Raw genomic sequence first — 19097 nt, 5'->3', positions numbered from 1 at the left:
TTTTTTAACATAAAGTAATATATTATTACTGTGTGCAGCAGGGGTTGGTGTGTGAGTTGGTGTATTTTTTTTTTTGTGCTTTGGAACCGCGGATCCCACGTGAAGTTATACTGTGGGTTGCGCGGATGGATGCAGTAGATCGGCAGATTGTGCAAAAAAAAAAAAATGCCTCTGAGGGGGTCCCTCACAGATCCTTCCATGTGCCCTATGGGATCGGGATGCTTGTATCCTGACCATTTGTGTGTTTTTACATTTTATTTTTCCCTCCCGCGACCCAAGCGGCAAACAAAATGGCAGCAACTTTCCTGACAGGTTGTGTCCAGCCAATCAGGGACTTGCTTTTTACCTGGATCTGCAGATCCCCAGTGGGTGGAGCTGCAAAGGATCTGTCTCCCTAGGTATCTGTTTTTTTCATTTTATTATCTTCGAAACTACTGAACACATTTGCACCAAATAACAAAAAGAGATCTTTGTGGACCAAGATCTACCTTTCTCCAAAATTTGGTGTAAATCGGTTTAGCAGTTTGGGCTGTAGTCACGTTTAAATAAATTGCAAAATCCCCATAGACATTGCATGAGGGAAAAAAGTGTTTTGGGACACCCCTTTTTCTCAGCCCCTGCTTGACAAATCACCCCGAAACTTTCCAGCAGCTGAAATAACTAGCGTACAGGTTTCAAATATTTCCTGAAGGTTTGTCCAACGGCGCCAAAGTTGTCAGCAAAACAAAAAATGGTTTGTCTGGGGGAGAAGTAGTAGTAGTACTAGTAGTATGTGTGTGTACATGTATACATATATACACACAGACTACTTCGCCCCTAGACAAAGCATTTTTTATTTTGTTAACCCCCCCCCCCCCCCCAACTCCCAAAAGAAATGTCATAACAGCCCTGGGGGGAGGATGTGGGCAAATATTCAATTTTAAAAAGGGGGGGGAGGGGCAGAAGGTCTCCCGGCATTTCTAAAGAAATGCCCCCGGGACTTGGCCCACCCCGGGGGCTTCATGATAAGAAAGTGCAGGAGTACACTCCTTGTTTTTTTTTTTTTAACAAAATGTTTTTGAGTTTACAGCGGATCCGACCGTAAAATAAAAAAAATGCTTTTTAGCCCTGGATTTCCTTGATCTTCTCAAAAACATTTTGAACGGATTTAAACCAAATAACAAAAAGGGCTCTCTCTGGACCAAGAGCTACATTTCTGCCAAATCATGTGTAATTCCGTCCAGTGGTTTTTGCGCTATCGCTGTTCCGTTTTTTTCTATGGGAATTAACATTGGAAAAGCTCTAAATTTCACCCCCCCCATCTCAGCCCCCACTTGACGGAGCACACCGACATTTTCCAGACAGCAGCTCATGTGACTCTCAATTTTTGGGGGAACATTTTGTGAAGATTTGTCAACTGGCGCCAGTGATATAGGCAAGCAAAAAAACGCTTTTTCTATACAAACTAAGGCCCTCATTATGAGTTTGGCAGGCGGCCTCTGCCGCCCGCCAAAGTCGTTTGGCCTGAACACTGCGAGCCCTATTAGGAGTTCACCGCAGGGCCTTAACATTGATGCTGGCTCGTAATTGAGCCGGCTCCAATGTGGCGGTGTGCGGGGTGCAGCAGCACCCGTTGCGCTTTCCACTGCCCGTAATTCGGGCAGCGGAAAGCGCAATGGGTCCCCTGGCACCCCATTTCCGCCGGACTACAGCTGTGGAAAGGGGACTTGTAATCCCCAGGGCTGTGTGTCCTGTCGGATTACAACTGCCAAGACGGCCAGGCTGTCAACTGGAAGCAACCTGGCGGTGCCGGTGGTCCAACTGTGGCGTTTTCACCGTGGTCATAAGGTTGCGGTCGGACTGCCACTTTAGCGGCGGTCCGACTGCAGCCGTGGACCTGGCAGTCTGGTGACTGCCAGGGTCATAATGAGGGCCACAATCCTAATTTATAACTACCTAGTGGCAACCACCACTCCAGTAGAGAAAGAGTTGAGGATAATTACAGCTTAAACAGCACTTTATTGTGGTGCCCAGATACGAAAAACAACCCAACATGTTTCTCTGTAACCTCGCCTTGATCACGGGTGAGGAACCATTGTTCCCGTCACCTTATCAAAGAAGAATGTAAGTGACATAGAAAAAGGGTTGGGTGACTTCCCTTACAACTATTGCTTTCAGCCATATTGTAGTGTGTTCTTGCAATAATCCTAATGCAGTCCTAGATGAATTAAATTTTGCCTTGTGTAGAGCGTCATTCCCCCACCTTTTAATCCCGATATCAATCGAACAAATCGTCCCAATACAAATCCTCGTACAAATACTAATGAATCGTCACCATACAGTATGCACATAGTAGTGTTCCTAAAAAACCTCAACAGAACAAGTCACTCTACATGAGCCTCTGCATCTCATAGCCCTACTTAAGATCACAAAGAAAGTCTTGTTACCATCAAGATCCAGTGGGCATACCCCAAGTGTATTCCATAAGAGTAAGTGACCAAAATTCCTTGATACCAACGAGTGATTAGACAGATAAAGGCTTAACAAGAGATGCACTGGCACAATGATTATCGAAGTATTCAACAGTCCCATGTTCAGTAACCCATATATGATTCTCTAATAAAGTCATAGACATGCTGGTCTGCTGTCCCTTGCAGGCAAGCATCAATTGGATTGAGTTGCAGTTTGAGACTACCTCATAAATGTTAATTAGGTAGGCTCGATTAAGACTCAGTCCAAACCCTTACCTTACGAACTTGCTTACTAGTATATAGTTTGGGTAGCAAAATATGTTTCTAGTAACAAATTTAACTACTAATTGCAACTAGAGGTTTAGTACATTAGCTCTCTGTACTGTCAAACTAGACCACTGGTACCAATTCTTATTTGGATAATGACAATGAAGATGCCTTTTGTTAAGTACTGTTTGAGAACTCTACAGCATACTGAATAGTGTTTTAGGTGCGGTTAATCCACTATGGCACTTCAGTTTTTCCTCTAGGGCAAACAATTGACCTTCACCAGAAACTCCAGTCCCACATTTTTCTTTTTTAAACCTGACTTGAATTCCCTGCCTCATGAATACAGTAGGGCACTCCATTTAGTTACGAATGAGTGAAAAACTATAAAGGGGTTCCCTAAAAGAATGCTAGTAGCTCAATCAGGGAAAAATGTAGGTAGGAGAAACTACAACATGAGCTACAATAATAATATATTGTCTGAAGATCAATTAATCTTCAGAAGTAAAGCCCTGTAGGGACTGATAAATGGAGACTGATGAGTTAAAATCATTGAAGGAAATGATGCCGGACTGCTAGACAGAATCAAATAATGACAAGGGAAAACTGGGGACAAAATCACAACAAGGAAAACTTTAATAGAATACTATAATAAACAAGTAATAATAAAATATAAAAATATGAATTAATGAAACACTAATGTTCTGGTTCAGGCACACCACAGTCAAACTAGACGACAATTAACAGTATGATCAAATCAAAAAATATATTTGTTTCTTACACGTATGACAACATTAATAAACAAATACATGAAAAGTACAATAAATACAAACATATAAAGACAATACTCAGAAAGTAAATGAATAAATATGCATCAATGATAATCTAATACAAAAATAGTCTATGTTGGAAAGAGAGCGGATCAAGGTGGTGTCACTACAGCAAGGGTGTGCTGTGGGAACTAACGGCCTACGCGCGTTTCGGTGTTCCTAATGGTTATAGGTCACCTTCCTCAGGGCCATTCCCATTGGTAAAGAACGACAAAGGTCGAATTCTAACAGCCAGGTTCTCACATTAATTGATCAGACATTAGATATTTGGTGTGCTGAGGTCACATAGTCATGTAATGTAGATTGTCTTATGTTGGTAATTCAGACAATGCTGTAATCACTTAGTTGTTCCGATCCTTTATATGGGCATAGTCACATCTAGTGTGACAGAGAAAGTTGGTCTAGCTGCCGAGACTAGAAGTGTTTTGCGCTGGTGTCTTATATTTTATAGTCTCTGTTGGACTTTCAAGCTGATACAACTTGAGAAAAGTCCGATTTACCGATAGGCTCTCCGAGAGTTGATAAACAGATTAAATATGAAGTGAACAGGTATTCTTATTGTACAAGTCCCCCAAGCATTTTTTGGGCCGTGATTCATCATGTTACTTTGGATTTGAGGAGGTAGGTTGAGAGTCACCAAAATGCAATGCCTGAATTCATCCATATTCACTGTAGTTTTCTCAATTAGTGTCAGATGCTTCACTGTGGGATCTGGCTTTCAAGTGTTTTTGTTCTTTTCTTGAATTCATTATGTCCTTTTCACTGCCCATGAGTATTTAACATGAGCTGGAAAAAGCCTTATGTGCCATTTGGGAACACTTGCTGGCCTTAAAAGCATGACACTGAGATTTAAGCCCTAATTACGAGTTTGGCAGTGGTCTTTTCTGCCTGCCAAACTCTTGCAGTCAGGAGACTACAAGTGCGGTCTCCTTCCCGCTGGTCCTATTGTGAGTTTCCTGTTGGGTCAGCGGGCAGAAACGCACAACAACCTTGATGCCGATTCATAATAGAGCCAGCGGCAATGCTGTTGTGCGTCAAGTGCACCAGCACCCATTGTGCAAATCACTGTCTGACAGTGATTTGCGTGACAGGGCTGGCCAAGGTGGCTTCTGCACTGTCCAGGCCGAGGGGTTCCGCCGGCATCCAGTCTCCGCCAACCTTTACACGGTGGTGAAACCGCCATGTAAACGGCAGAGGAGAGGGGGGTCGTAATCCCTAGGGAAGCACTGCTTGCAGCGCTGCTCTGGTGGATCGGGACCGCCAGGCCGTTGGGCGAGCGAAAAGTGCTGGTGCCCGTGGTCCGACTGTGGCGGTAACAACACGGTCAGAATGTAGGGGTCTGACTGTGACCTTGCCGGTCTAGAGGCCGCCAGGGTCATAATGAGGGCCTTAGTCTGTATTTGTGTTACCATAGCAACTGCATATTTATCATGGAATTATTTTTTCTCAGTGTATCATTATGAGTAAATCCCAATTTATGTGCAGACAAAACTAGATTCTAAATTGCACAGTAATTCCTACACATGATAATTACTATAGACCTTCAGTTTCACCAGGAAAAACCATGGTGAAACTGTCTGAGTGAAAATGGTTACAAAATGTGAAACATATCACACTGATACCACATGGTATGCATCCATCTGACCTCCAGAAATGGTAACTACCCCACCTTGTTTTATCTGTATTTACCGGATGCGGTAATTGCAACACATTTACCTCACAACTCTGAATGAGTTCACTAGTGTTTTGCTTTTACCTTGCAGTTTAAGACCTTGGTTTTGTTTTCTGAATAACAATGTTGCATTTGCACCTGTAAACTTTGGTATTTGCCCACCACAGTGTTGTAGAATCACAAAATGCTTGTGGGATAGACCCTATGTGTTTGTTTAACTCCATATTGCAGTGGCTGAATTTGTAGCATGTAACGCAAGCTAAATAATGTCTAGGTGCAAGGAGAGAAGGTGTTAGGAGGCTGTGCAGTAGAGGTATACGTTAGTAATAAGTACTAGGATGACGCTACTTTATAGACGTGCTTTCTCTGTTCTTATCCATTTTAAATTTGTGCGTATGGTATAATATTAAAAATAAATCCAATTTAAATACATTAGGCTACTTGGTGTGTAAGGTCATAGTATCATTGTTCATTTTTTATCCAGCTTAATTTGTTTTGCTTCTTATATAGGTTGTCAACTTAATTTTACTTTTTACATGTTTTTCCTTAACATTTAAAAAATACTTGTATTGTGATATCTGGTGGCGGTGTTTGACTCTTGGCTGTAGACCGTTTGACTTCATGCAGGTTGACTTCTATTTCACTCAGCAATTTATTCTTCTAAACAGTGACTCGTTTCAGAGACAGACTTGAGCCACACCAGCCCTTTATATTTTGCTGCTTTTTGAGATACCTCCTTCCCTGTATTTCTGTAACAAACGGGTCCACAGCGTATTTTTACCGCAGCATAATGTCCTGAAATGGTCTCAAGTACTATTTAGACAATAAGGAGACGAAACATCAACAGAGTAACTTAACCACCGTAAATGCCCAAAAATGGACTTACCTGTCAAACGTTTCTTCGAAGGAAAAGAATCATAATGGACAATTAATGAGCGGTTCGGTGGTTGCCCTATCTGTCTCAGATCATTAATGGTGTAATTTCTTCTGTGGTTGTGTGACATAGGGCTTGGGCTGTTCCTATACATTGTATTTTAATTGGAGCATTATTTATTAAAAAAAATAAAATATGGTAATACTGAAGCATGCCTAACAATATCATTGACATATACGTACAATATTGATGTATTAATTGATATATATTTTACTTTGAATTAGTTGTGTGGGGATTGGATGTTGTTACACACCAAACGCCTTATCAACAATAATAAAATCCAAAGAAAAAAAGTTCTCCTCTTTCAGACGGGAATTTGTGTCAACTTTACAAGGCCGTCACTCTGTGGCACTGCTTCAGGGAATATACAGAGACCCTCTAGCTCAAGGACTCCTACTTCGCTCCCATCCCCTGAGCACACCAGCTGTATTACAGGTTTGGGATGAGTGGAAAACATTATCAGATCAAAGTACAGCCCTTTTGGGGGGTCAAAAAAGTTGCCCTTAGGTGTCTGGAAGTGGTTGCAGCGCATCTTCAACACATTGCAATGTATGCCTTTTCATACCTAGACAAATGGCTAGTAAAGAGCAACAACCGAGAGCAATACCTCATACATAGTCAACAAGCAATTTCTCTCCTCTGTGCATAAATATTTACAGTAAATTTCAAACGTCTAACCTCTTCCCCCAATAAACGCAACCATTCTTCAGAGCCATGCTCAATACAGAAAAAGCCTTACACGAGATAGCGGTGACATTTCAGGAGCTGCTTCCCCTTTATCAGATGTTGCATCATCAGTCAGAATTATGAAGAGGAATGGAGGTTTCTTGTATGGTAGTGTTGCCACCATCCCAACCTCATGACACTGAATCCTGCAGTTTGGCTCTTGGAGTCTTAGAGTCTGGGTATCTCAGCTTCCAGAAGACAGTATGCAAATTCTTAAAATATCTATTAGCTCACTATAAGGGCTTGCTATGCAGCTAAATGGCAAAGATGCCTTTGCCACTGTACCAGTCTCTACAACCAGCCCTTACAAACTTCAATGTAAGACATCTGTTCCTGGCTGCACCTTAAAAAGGAAGGCTTCTCATGCTCTTCTAGAAAGGTACATCTGGTCATGTGGCAGCTTACCTGCAAAAGCGAGAAAGATAGTCGATATACAAGATTCCTGTCGATGGAGCCTTCCTTCATGGGACCCCAGCATTATTTGTACCTAACTCACGGAACTACCATTGGAGCCAATATTCTGTTGCGCGATGTAGTTTCTTTCACAAAAGTTGTCCTCTTAGCTCTAACTTTAGTTTGTAAAGTTGAAAAATTTGTAAACCCTAATGTTGGAGGAACCATCATTCACTTGCACAAATATTGGGGCGTCCTTACCCTCACATTTTCGGCCTAAGGTCTTCTTCTTATTCCATGTCAATCAAACCATTCATTAGCCAGGTATCATCCCCCCCCGAACCCCTCAACCTCAGTCAGTTGCAGAGAGAGACAAACGCACTTTTGATAGCAAAAGAATACTCATGTACTAAGACTGTATCCAACCCTTTAGAAGGACTTGGCTGATCTTTGTAGTTTTTAGTCGGCCCCACTTAAGGAAATCCATTTCCAAAGCAGACCTTGCTAGGTGGATTTTCATATGTATTCAAGTTTGCGATTCCAATGCGAAGCAGGCACTACACTCTGTGCCAAAGCACTTTTGACTCCAAAAAGGGAGCCACTTTCTATAGGCGAAGTCTTGCTTGCAGTCATATATAAAGCTGCATAAAGATCTACTATCCACACTTTCACCAAGCAGTATTGCATGGGCATTTTTGCCTCACAAGAAACACACAACTTAGGCAACCTGTCATTAAACGCTTGCTCTAAAGTCTTCTGCTCCAGCTTGCAAGCTACTGCTTTAGGGAGGAAGGAAACTGCTTTTTAGTCTATGCAGATCACGTGATCTACAGCAGCACCTGTTGCATACTGAAAACGTTACTTACCTATCGGAGTCAGTTTGCCTCTTCTAGTGCTGTAGATTCACATGTCCCCTCCCGCCTCCCTGGATGCAAGCTCACTGCATTTATTCAAGTTCTAAATATGTATTTGCATTACACTAGTACACATAGACTGACCAGCTTTGCATTTCTGTACATGCTAACTTTCACCCATAAGGGAATGCACATTGTAAGGTGGAGTCTGTTCCCTGGTGCATTTTGGGTTTTGTCGATGATGAGTCACTTAAAAAACGAAACCTCTACTATGAAGGAAAACAACGCCCAAGACTAGATGGCAGAAGTGTGCACAGCACGTGAATCTAAAGCACTGCAATAATCAAACAGACTGTTACAGGTAAATTGCGTTTTCCTTCTTCTCAAATTATGATCTCTAATTATGCACTGCCCAATCTGCCATTCTGCTCCCACAATTTAGGCTTCCTGATCACCCCAACCTGCCATCCTGTCTGGTATGATTAACCTTCTTTTAGTGAAAACTGAGAAGCAGGAGCACTCCTACCTTTTCTATCTGCATTCAGAGGATAACCTACCACTCCAGGAATTACTTCACTGCATTTGTATTGCCTTGTTTTAAGATTTAGCTAATTGTAAGTGTAGGGTACTCTTTGAGCACTGCATAAATGTGATGAGAATCGTTCTTGAAATAGAATGCCCAATTCACAAACATTTCCACGCCTCACTCTGATCTCCAGAAAGTGCTACCGATGAGTGTAAGTGATACACTCTGATTCATAGAAAGTGGATTTGTGGCTGCTTAGGGTGAAACTTAGTATTGCAGAAAATCTGGTACTGTGCAGTATTTTTATTAGTTGCACATGTAGGATTAGAGGCGAGAACATAGCTTTGCCAAGGGATAAGGCAAAGTGGTGTTGTCATTGGAAATGTGGTAATTACCCATAATCATAGCTTTGTGGGCATTCACAGATATTCTGAAAGTTTTTTCACACACAACTTGCACTCTTAACTTTACTGCTAAAAGTTGCTGCGTCTGTTTTGTGTGCCTCGGTGAAAAAATATTTACCAAATGAAAAAAAATTACAAATACACATTTAATCAACCTTGAGGTTTGTTTTAATTGCAGACAATAAGTGCATTGCATTAGTATAGCACCTGGACATTTTGCATAGATGGCCAGGTGCTACCCTGTAGATTTTATGAGTTGTTGGCAGGAATCTGCAAGCGTGAATGCCCTTTTTCATTTTTTTTGTAAATGGGGCATAGAATATTTGCGAATGTTGGCCCAGGTGACTAAAGGTTTTGTTTCTTCTATTATTTTATATTTTAGCACAAAGATTGGATATACACCTTCCTCCTGGATCGATGACTATTTTGATTGGGTTAAACCAATGTCAACGTGCTGTAGAGTCAGAAATACCACTGAAACGTTCTGTAACGCTTCTGGTAAGAGCCACCTTATTTTCTCTTATAGTCTGCTTACAATTTCGCTCGCTGAGCCAAGTGTTCCGGAGAGTCCATGAGATTTAAAATTTAATTTTATAGGTATTTAAAATGTGTATAATGTTAGGATTCTGCAGTTGATCAGACAAATGCTTCTGCTCTTTAAAAGTTTTTATATACATTTTTTACAAACTTAGTTTTGCCTTGATGTAGAATTGAAGCACTGTATGAAAGCTTTGTCTGCTTGTGAGACAACAAACTCAATAAATGCTGTTCAGTAGGGAAACCTGCATTATTAATGTTCCACATTGGTAGCTCCTAATTAATGCATATTGGTGTGATTGTGTGTGATAACAATGTACTAGATTGTTCTTATTGGGGCTATTTCTCATGCTCTTTCAGTTTGCCCTATCACTCAGAATTTACAAAGCAATGTGTTTCATGCTTGAGCGAGCTGGTGAATCTGTGCCCCTAAGTGCTCACCTGCAAGCATAACAACACAGCAGTTGGGTGCGAACAAACTCACGGAGCACATGGGAATACCCACATTGAATGCATACACATCATGGATTATATGGTCATTACGATAGGGTGCGTACCATTCCTGCAACACAGCTGCCAAATCACCCCACAGAGTAATCTGTATTCCTTCAAATCCTCCAAACATGGAAACAACTATACTTCTGTCTTCTAGCAAGATCAAAAGTGACCAACTAATTGCAAGGGTTGATAATCATGTTTACCTTCTTTTTGGTGCGTCATAAAAGTATGTCACCCATGAAACAGAAACTCTTAACTAAGTTACAGTTACTAAGTGTGCCCAGTCATCTTGCAGTATCACTTGTGCATCCTTCTCATGCAGTAGACATGAAGCACACTGGAACCTGTCCTAGGTTCAGCCTCTGGTGCCTCCTATATTGAAGTGCGGCACACACCTCACATTAAAGTTGGTACTTAGATGATCCTTTCTTTAAGTAGCAGGGACAAGTGCCAGAAGTTAATCCAAAATGAAGATATGACCACACGAACAACTATGCTACTGTCTGTCCTAAGTGAAAATAATGACAGAATTTAACCCCCTCTTGATTCTCTGCCTTCAGCTCTTTTCCACACTCTTGCTCGGTTTCCCACTTTTTTGCTTCTTCTCTCGCTCTTCCGATACAGCATTTCATACCTATAAGTCAACCCACTGGGCTCTATAGATACTCATGATATTCCATTTGGTACTTGGCCCATGTTCATTTATATGTATCCTCAGTACTCTAGAATTTAATTCTAATCCTTTTCGCAATAACAGAATGCGGGCATTGTGCCGTTCTGTACTTTTATTAAATTGTCCATTACCTTCTGTGGTTGTTTTAATTGAATTTCCCAGGTTTCATCCCTGTGAGTGTATTTAACTCTTCCTGACACTGACCTTGTTTCCATGCATAAATATTACTGCTTCAACAGAACCTGAGAATGATTGACTCCAAGAATGATAACAAGAGGGGAGTTGGGAGGTACAAGCTTGTCCAATACATATCGTCCCCACATTAATCCATGAATAAAAAATGTGAAATTCCTGGTCAGAACTCTACCCTTGGACCGTGGTAGGGTTTTTCCTCATAGTACTTTCTTTGTTCATGTTTTTTTTTTTTTTTTTTTTTTAACAGATCCACTTACAGCATCTTTTATTCAGGAACATGAACCCTCACTCACTCAGGTAGCATGCTTCATCATAGGTTTCTGTCCGACAGCAGGTGGGCGGTGCAGTGCCTAGCAGAGCCCTCGGAAAGGTGACTTTTTTTGGGAGATCTTTTCACTGCCTGTAATCAGTGGTGGTGCATCAGTGGTAATAAAAACTGGGTGTCTGGTGGAATGAACAGAGAACATGGATTTTAAAATTGTCTATGACTCCCTGCAGTAAAATACTTAGTGACGGATGGTCAGGTCAAGGTTACAAAAAAAACATGAGGCCCAGTTGAATTCTAGTGTGTGGCCCCTGTACTCTGATCTACGTGTTTTATGCTGAACTGCCTAACTAGGTCAAGTGGTGTTTCTTCGGGACTAAATACTTCTCACTCTAGTAATCAGGTCAGTACCCATATGTTAGTGTCAATTATATATATATATATATATATATATATGTTCGGTGGCATGTGTAGCTGCAGATACACATGCTGTGCATTATCCTGCCATCTAGTGTTGGGCTTGGAGTGTTACAAGCTGTTTTTCTTCGAAGTCCTTTCGAGTCACGAGACCGAGGGACTCCTCCCTTTCGGCTCCATTGCGCATGGGCATCGACTCCATCTTAGATTGTTTTCTTTCCGCCATCGGGTTCGGACGTGTTCCTCTTCGCTCAGTATTTCGAATCGGGAAAGTTAGCTAAATATAAAAAAATCTACGGTATTGATCTCATTCGGTACCGGGTTAGTGTTATTGTATTGGCACCGACAGCAGGAGCGCTCCGGCGGCCCTTTGGGGTTTCCGTTCTTCAGCGGGGCCTGGTCGGCCCGACCACATCCATCGTCGAAGACTAATGGACCGGACCCCCTTCCGCTTCTGTCCGAAGTGCCATTCGAAGTATCCCTATACAGACCAGCACCTGGTCTGTAATCTGTGTTTATCACCAGAACACAGGGAGGATACTTGCAAGGCTTGTCAAGCGTTTCAATCTAAAAAGACCCTACGTGATCGACGAGTGAGAAGACTGCAAATGGCGTCGACACACAGAGAGAGCAACTCGACGTCGGAGAGGAGGAAAGAATTTCCATCCAGGGATCGGACTCGGACGAATCCGAAAGTGACCGAACCTCGACGGTGCAGCGAACAGTGAGTAAACCTGCCCCGTCCAAAACTCACACAAAGATTTTTAAAGCCAAGGGGACGCCACCGCCAGCAGGCCATGGCTTAACCCATCGAAAAGAAGGTGACCAAACATCGGCACCGAAAAAGGCGAGAGATTTGCCGAAGACTTCTGACTCCGGTTAAGATTCCGGCACCGAATGATCTCAACACTGAGAGTAAGACTCACACAAAGTGAGAAAAATATCATTGAAACCGAAAAAGACATTTTCTGAAACATCGGTACCGAAAATAGCAGCTTCGGAGCCGACAAGAAGCTCTTACACAGAAGAGCAAGGACTTTCCAGCCAAATGAAGGAAAGACATAGGTTTGAGCAGGAAATAAGTATGGCCGAACCAGATCATACACAAAGGACGTTGCATATCCAGAAAGAGACTGGAAAAATACAAACTCTCCCTCCAATTAAGACCAAAAGAAAACTGCCATTTCAGAAGACAGAAATGCAGACGAAGGTGGCTAGAGAAAAATCCCCACCACCAAGGTTTTCACCACAACCTTCCCCACCACATTCACGACAACTGTCTCCAGTGGTAACACCTCCAATGCAGTCACCCACACATACAGGGATGACACAGGATGATCCTTATATGATGCACCAGTATCGGATAACAGTCCGGATTGTTACCCAACAAAGCCGTCACCTCCAGAGGACGGTACTGCATATACGCAGGTACTATCCAAGGCAGCTACGTTCCACAACGTAGCAATGCATTCTGAGCCAATAGAGGCTGACTTCCTGTTCAACATCTTGGCATCCACCCACACTTCCTACCAGAGTCTGCCAATGCTCCCGGGTATGCTCAAACACGCAAAACAAGTATTCCAGGAGCCAGTTAAAGGAAGGGCTATCAGGCCTAGGGTGGAGAAGAAGTACAAGCCTCCCCCAACAGATCCTGTGTTCATAACACAACAACTTACACTGGACTCTGTGGTTGTAGGAGCAGCAAGAAAGGGAGTAAACTCTCAGTCGTCAGAAGACGCTCCACCGCCTGACAAAGAGAGTAGAAAGTTTGACGCAGCGGGCAAACGAGTGGCAGCCAATCAATGGCTGATCGCTAATTCGCAAGCCCTACTTGCTCGCTACGACAGGGCACACTGGGACGAGATGCAACACATTATACAACACTTGCCCAAAGAACACCAGAAACGTGCCCATCAGGTTGTGGAAGAAGGACAGGCAATATCCAACAACCAAATAAGGTCTGCACCAGACTCTGCAGACACGGCAGCACGAACGGTCAACACTGCAGTAACCATTCGCAGGCATGCATGGTTAAGAAGCTCTGGATTCAAGCCAGAAATCCAACAAGCGGTGTTGAACATGCCATTTAACCAAGAACAATTGTTTGGCCCGGAAGTGGACACAGCAATTGAAAAGTTAAAAAAAAAAAAAAAAAGGACACGGCCAAAGCCATGGGCGCGCTCTACTCCCCACAAGTCAGAGGCACATTTAGAAAGCCACAATTCAGAGGAGGTTTTCAAATGCAAACACCAGAGCCTTCCACCTCTCAAACCAGACCCACCTATCAGGCACAATACCAAAGGGGAGGGTTTTGTGGCTCCTATAGAGGACGACAATTCCCAAGAGGTAGGGGTCCAGACACCCACAACAAGCCATACCAAACAGTGACTTCAATGTCTCAAAACCCCAACACTTATCACCAGTGGGGGGGGAGACTGACCGCATACTATCAAAACTGGAGACACATTACCACAGACGCATGGGTCCTGACCATTATCCAACATGGTTATTGCATAGAATTCACAAATTTCCCGCCAGATGTGCCACCAAGAGCACACAATCTGTCCAAAACAACACTTATACGTATTACAAATAGAAGTACGAGCACTATTACAGAAACAAGCAATAGAGCTAGTACCCAACCATCAGAAAGGAACAGGCGTCTACTCACTATATTTCCTAATTCCAAAAAAGGACAAAACGTTAAGACCTATCTTAGATCTCAGAACACTAAATCTCTAAATCTCTAAATCAAATCAGACCACTTCCACATGGTAACACTTCAAGATGTGGTTCCCTTACTACATGTCAACATTGGATCTCAAAGATGCGTACTTTCACATACCCATCCTTCCTTCTCACAGAAAGTACTTAAGGTTTGTAATACACGGCGTACACTATCAATTCAAAGTGTTACCATTCGGGATAACAACGGCCCCAAGGGTATTCATAAAATGCTTAGCAGTAGTAGCCGCTCACATAAGGAGACAGCACATGCACGTATTCCCATATTTAGACGACTGGCTAATAAAAACCAACACTCAACAACAGTGTCTTCTTCACACGCAATACGTCATAGAAACTCTACACAAACTAGGGTTCTCTATAAATTACCAGAAATCACATCTGCAACCATCCCAAATAAAAACAATACTTGGGAGTAACACTTAACACACAAAAGGCAATTGCCACTCCGAGCCCACAAAGGGTCCAAGCATTCCAAAATATAATATCAAGCATACAGTCAAACCAACACTACCCAGTAAGGTTTGTAATGAATCTTCTAGCCATGATGTCTTCATGCGTAGCCATTGTCCCAAATACAAGGTTACACATGCGGCCCTTACAACAGTGCCTAGCAAAACAATGGACACAAGCACTGGGTCAACTTCAAGATCTAGTGATGATAGACCGCCAAACACACTTCTCGTTCAATGGTGGAACCCTATAAATTTAAGCAAAGGGCGGCCATTCCAAGACCCAGTGGCTCAAGCTGTTATCACAACAGATGCTTCCATGATAGGGTGGGTAGCACACCTCAACAAGCACAGCATACAGGGTCAATGGGACAATCAACAAAAACAACTTCACATAAATCATTTGGAACTGCTAGCAGTGTTTCTAGCATTAAAAGCATTTCAACCACTGGTTGCCCGGAAACACATTCTTGTCAAAACAGACAACATGACAACAATGTATTATCTCAACAAACAAGGGGGGACACACTCGTCACAACTGTGTCTCTTAGCACAAAAGATTTGGCATTGGGCAATTCACAATCACATTTGCCTGGTAGCACAATACATACCAGGCATTCAGAACCAGTTAGCCGACAATCTCAGCCGAGGTCACCAGCAAACTCTCGAATGGGAAATTCATCCCCAGATCCTACAGGATCACTTCCTCCGCTGGGGAACACCAAACATAGACCTAATCGCAACAAAAGCAAACGCAAAATGCCAAAACTTCGCGTCCAGGTACCCACACCCTCAATCCAAGGGCAATGCACTATGGATCAGTTGGTCAGGGATATTTGCTTATGCTTTTCCCCCCTCTCCCACTCATTCCTTATCTGGTCAACAAACTAAGTCAAAACAAACTCAAACTAATACTCATAGCACCAACCTGGGCTCGCCAACCATGGTACACAACACTGTTGGACTTATCAGTAGTACCTCACATCAAATTACCAAACATACCAGATCTGTTAACACAACACAAACAACAGATCAGACACCCCAATCCAGCATCGCTCAATCTAGCAATCTGGCTCCTGAAGTCTTAGAATTCGGACATTTAAACCGTATACAAGAGTGTATGGAGGTCATTAAACAAGCTAGAAAACCTACAACAAGACATTGTTACGCAAACAAATGGAAAAGATTTGTTTGCTACTGCCACACTAATCACATTCAACCACTACATGCCTCCACAAAGGACATTGTAAGCTACTTATTACACTTACAAAAGTGTAATCTAGCATTCTCTTCCATTAAAATACATCTCACTGCAATATCTGCCTATCTGCAGATTACACATACAACATCGCTTTTTAGAATCCCAGTCGTTAAAGCATTTATGGAGGGACTAAAAAGAATCATACCCCCAAGGACACCACCAGTACCTTCATGGAACCTTAATATTGTATTAACACGACTCATGGGACCACCATTCGAACCCATGCACTCTTGTGAAATACAATACTTGACTTGGAAAGTAGCCTTTCTAATAGCTATCAAATCACTTAGTAGAGTAAGTGAAATACAAGCATTTACTATTCAAGAACCCTTTATACAAATACATAAACATAAAGTGGTTCTCCATACAAATCCCAATTTCTTACCAAAGGTCATATCACCATTCCACCTAAACCAAACTGTGGAACTCGCAGTCTTCTTTCCGCAACCAGACTCAGTAGCCGAAAGAGCCTTACATACATTAGACATAAAAAGAGCACTAATGTATTACATTGACAGAACAAAACAATTTTGTAAAACAAAACAATTGTTTGTAGCCTTCCAAAAACCTCATGCAGGTAATCCTATATCCAAACAAGGCATCGCCAGATGGATAGTTAAATGTATTCAAACTTGCTATATTAAAGCAAAAAGAGATTTACCCATTACACAGAGCACATTCCACTAGGAAGAAAGGCGCCACAATGGCTTTTCTTGGAAATATACCTATGACAGAAATTTGTAAGGCAGCCACCTGGTCTACGCCTCATACATTTACTAAGCATTACTGTGTAGATGTGTTAGCAACACAACAAGCCACAGTAGGACAGGCTGTATTAAGAACATTATTTCAAACAACTTCAACTCCTACAGGCTGACCACCGCTTTTGGGGAGATTACTGCTTTATAGTCTATGCACAGCATGTGTATCTGCAGCTACACATGCCATCAAACGGAAAATGTCACTTACCCAGTGTACATCTGTTTGTGGCATGAGACGCTGCAGATTCACTTGCACCCTCCCACCTCCCCAGGAGCCTGTAGCCGTTTTTAGTTGCATGAAAATTGTAAATACGTAAATATATATTCTTTAATACACACTATGTACATACATTCCTACTCCATTGCATGGGCACCTCTAGTATCCTCACTTTACCAACTCCTACCTCACCCTTTGCGGGGAAAACAATCTAAGATGGAGTCGACGCCCATGTGCAATTGAGCCGAAAGGGAGGAGTCACTCGATCCCGTGACTCTAAAAGACTTCTTCGAAGAAAAACAACTTGTAACACTCCGAGCCCAACACTAGATGGCAGGAACAGTGCACAGCATGTGAATCTGCAGCGTTGCATGCCACAAACAGATGTACACTGGGTAAGTGACATTTTATATATATATATATATATATATATATATATATATATGTTCGATGGCATGTGTAGCTGCAGATACACATCCCGCCATCTGGTGTTGGGCTCGGAGTGTTACAAGTTGTTTTTCTTCGAAGAAGTCTTTTCGAGTCATGAGACCGAGGGGCTCCTCCCATTTCGACTCCATTGCGCATGGGTGTCGACTCCATCTTAGATTGTTTTTTTCCCGCCATCGGGTTCGGACGTGTTCCTTTTCGCTCCGTGTTTCGGGTCGGAAAGTTAGTTAGAATCTCGAAAAAAACGTCGGTATTGTTTGCGTTCGGTATCGGGTTAGTTACAACAGATCGACACCGAATTTAGAAGAGCTCCGGTGGCCCTTCGGGGTTTTTTCGATTCCCCGTCGGGGCCTGGTCGGCCCGGCCACGTGTGAATTCAAGGCTGATGGAACGGACCCCATTCCGCTTCTGTCCAAAATGCCATAACAAGTATCCGTATACGGATCAGCATCTGGTCTGTAACTTGTGCTTGTCCCCAGAGCACAAGGAAGATACTTGTGAGGCCTGTCGAGCGTTTCGGTCCAGAAAGACGTTAAGAGACCGAAGAGCCAGAAGACTGCAGATGGCGTCGACGCCGACAGGACAAGAGCGTTTCGAGGAGGAAGAGGAAGCTTTCTCTATCCACGAATTGGACTCGGAAGAGCTTGAGGCCGAAGAAACGCCGAAAACCGTGAGTAAGACGTCGAAACATAAGACTCACGAGAAGTCAACAAAAGCCCACGGGACGCCACCGCCAACAGGCCATGGCTTAACCCAAAAAAGCGGTGACCGAGCCAAGGCACCGAAAAAGGGCACGCTGGTGTCTAAGTCATCCGACTCCGGTCAAGATACCGCCACACAGCAATCTCGGACCCGAGACATCGGCTCAGAGAAATTTCTGCACCGTGACAGCGCCACCGAACAAATTCGACACCGAGACACCACCACGCCGAAAATTACAAAGGTTTCTTCGGAGCCTAAAAAGACATCCGAAAAAGTTTCGGTTCCGAAACATCCAGCCTCGGAGCCGAAAACAGGTTCCTATACAGAGGAACAAGGATTGGCCTCCCAAATGCAAAAACATAGATTTGGAGAGGAACTTCAAGCTGTAGAGCCAGACTATACTCAAAGGAGGCTCCACATTCATCAAGATACAGGGAAAATAACCACTCTTCCTCCAATTAAAATAAAAAGAAAACTTGCCTTTCAAGAAAAGGACAAGGAGCCACAGGCAAAGGTGGCAAAGAAAACAACTCCACCACCTTCTCCACCACCATCAGTGCACACATCACCAGTAGCAACTCCTCCACTGATGCACTCCCCGACTCATACTGCCATGAGTCAAGATGATCCCGATGCATGGGACCTTTACGATGCTCCAGTATCGGACAACAGCCCAGACTCGTACCCTGCCAGGCCGTCCCCTCCTGAGGACAGTACATCTTACACAAGGGCAGCTGCTTTCCATAACGTCACCTTGCATTCCGAACCAATTGAGGATGACTTTTTGTTTAACACGCTAACCTCCACTCATAGCCAATACCAAAGACTACCTATGCTCCCAGGAATGCTAAAACATTCAAAACAAATCTTT

General features: G+C 42.9%; 1 protein-coding gene across 1 annotated transcript in view; it reads left to right on the top strand.

Annotated features, from left to right (window-relative positions):
* The window catches only part of NPC1 (NPC intracellular cholesterol transporter 1), a 313228-nt gene that overhangs the window by 212102 nt on the left and 82029 nt on the right, over positions 1–19097 (top strand). The window contains exon 19 of the mRNA XM_069220022.1: positions 9439–9554. Within this exon, the coding sequence (XP_069076123.1) occupies positions 9439–9554 (116 nt within the window). The remainder of the gene's footprint in view (positions 1–9438; positions 9555–19097) is intronic.

Source organism: Pleurodeles waltl, chromosome 2_2 (assembly GCF_031143425.1).
Source record: "Pleurodeles waltl isolate 20211129_DDA chromosome 2_2, aPleWal1.hap1.20221129, whole genome shotgun sequence".
Lineage (NCBI taxonomy): Eukaryota > Metazoa > Chordata > Amphibia > Caudata > Salamandridae > Pleurodeles > Pleurodeles waltl.
This window is presented reverse-complemented; position numbering and strand designations above follow the sequence as displayed.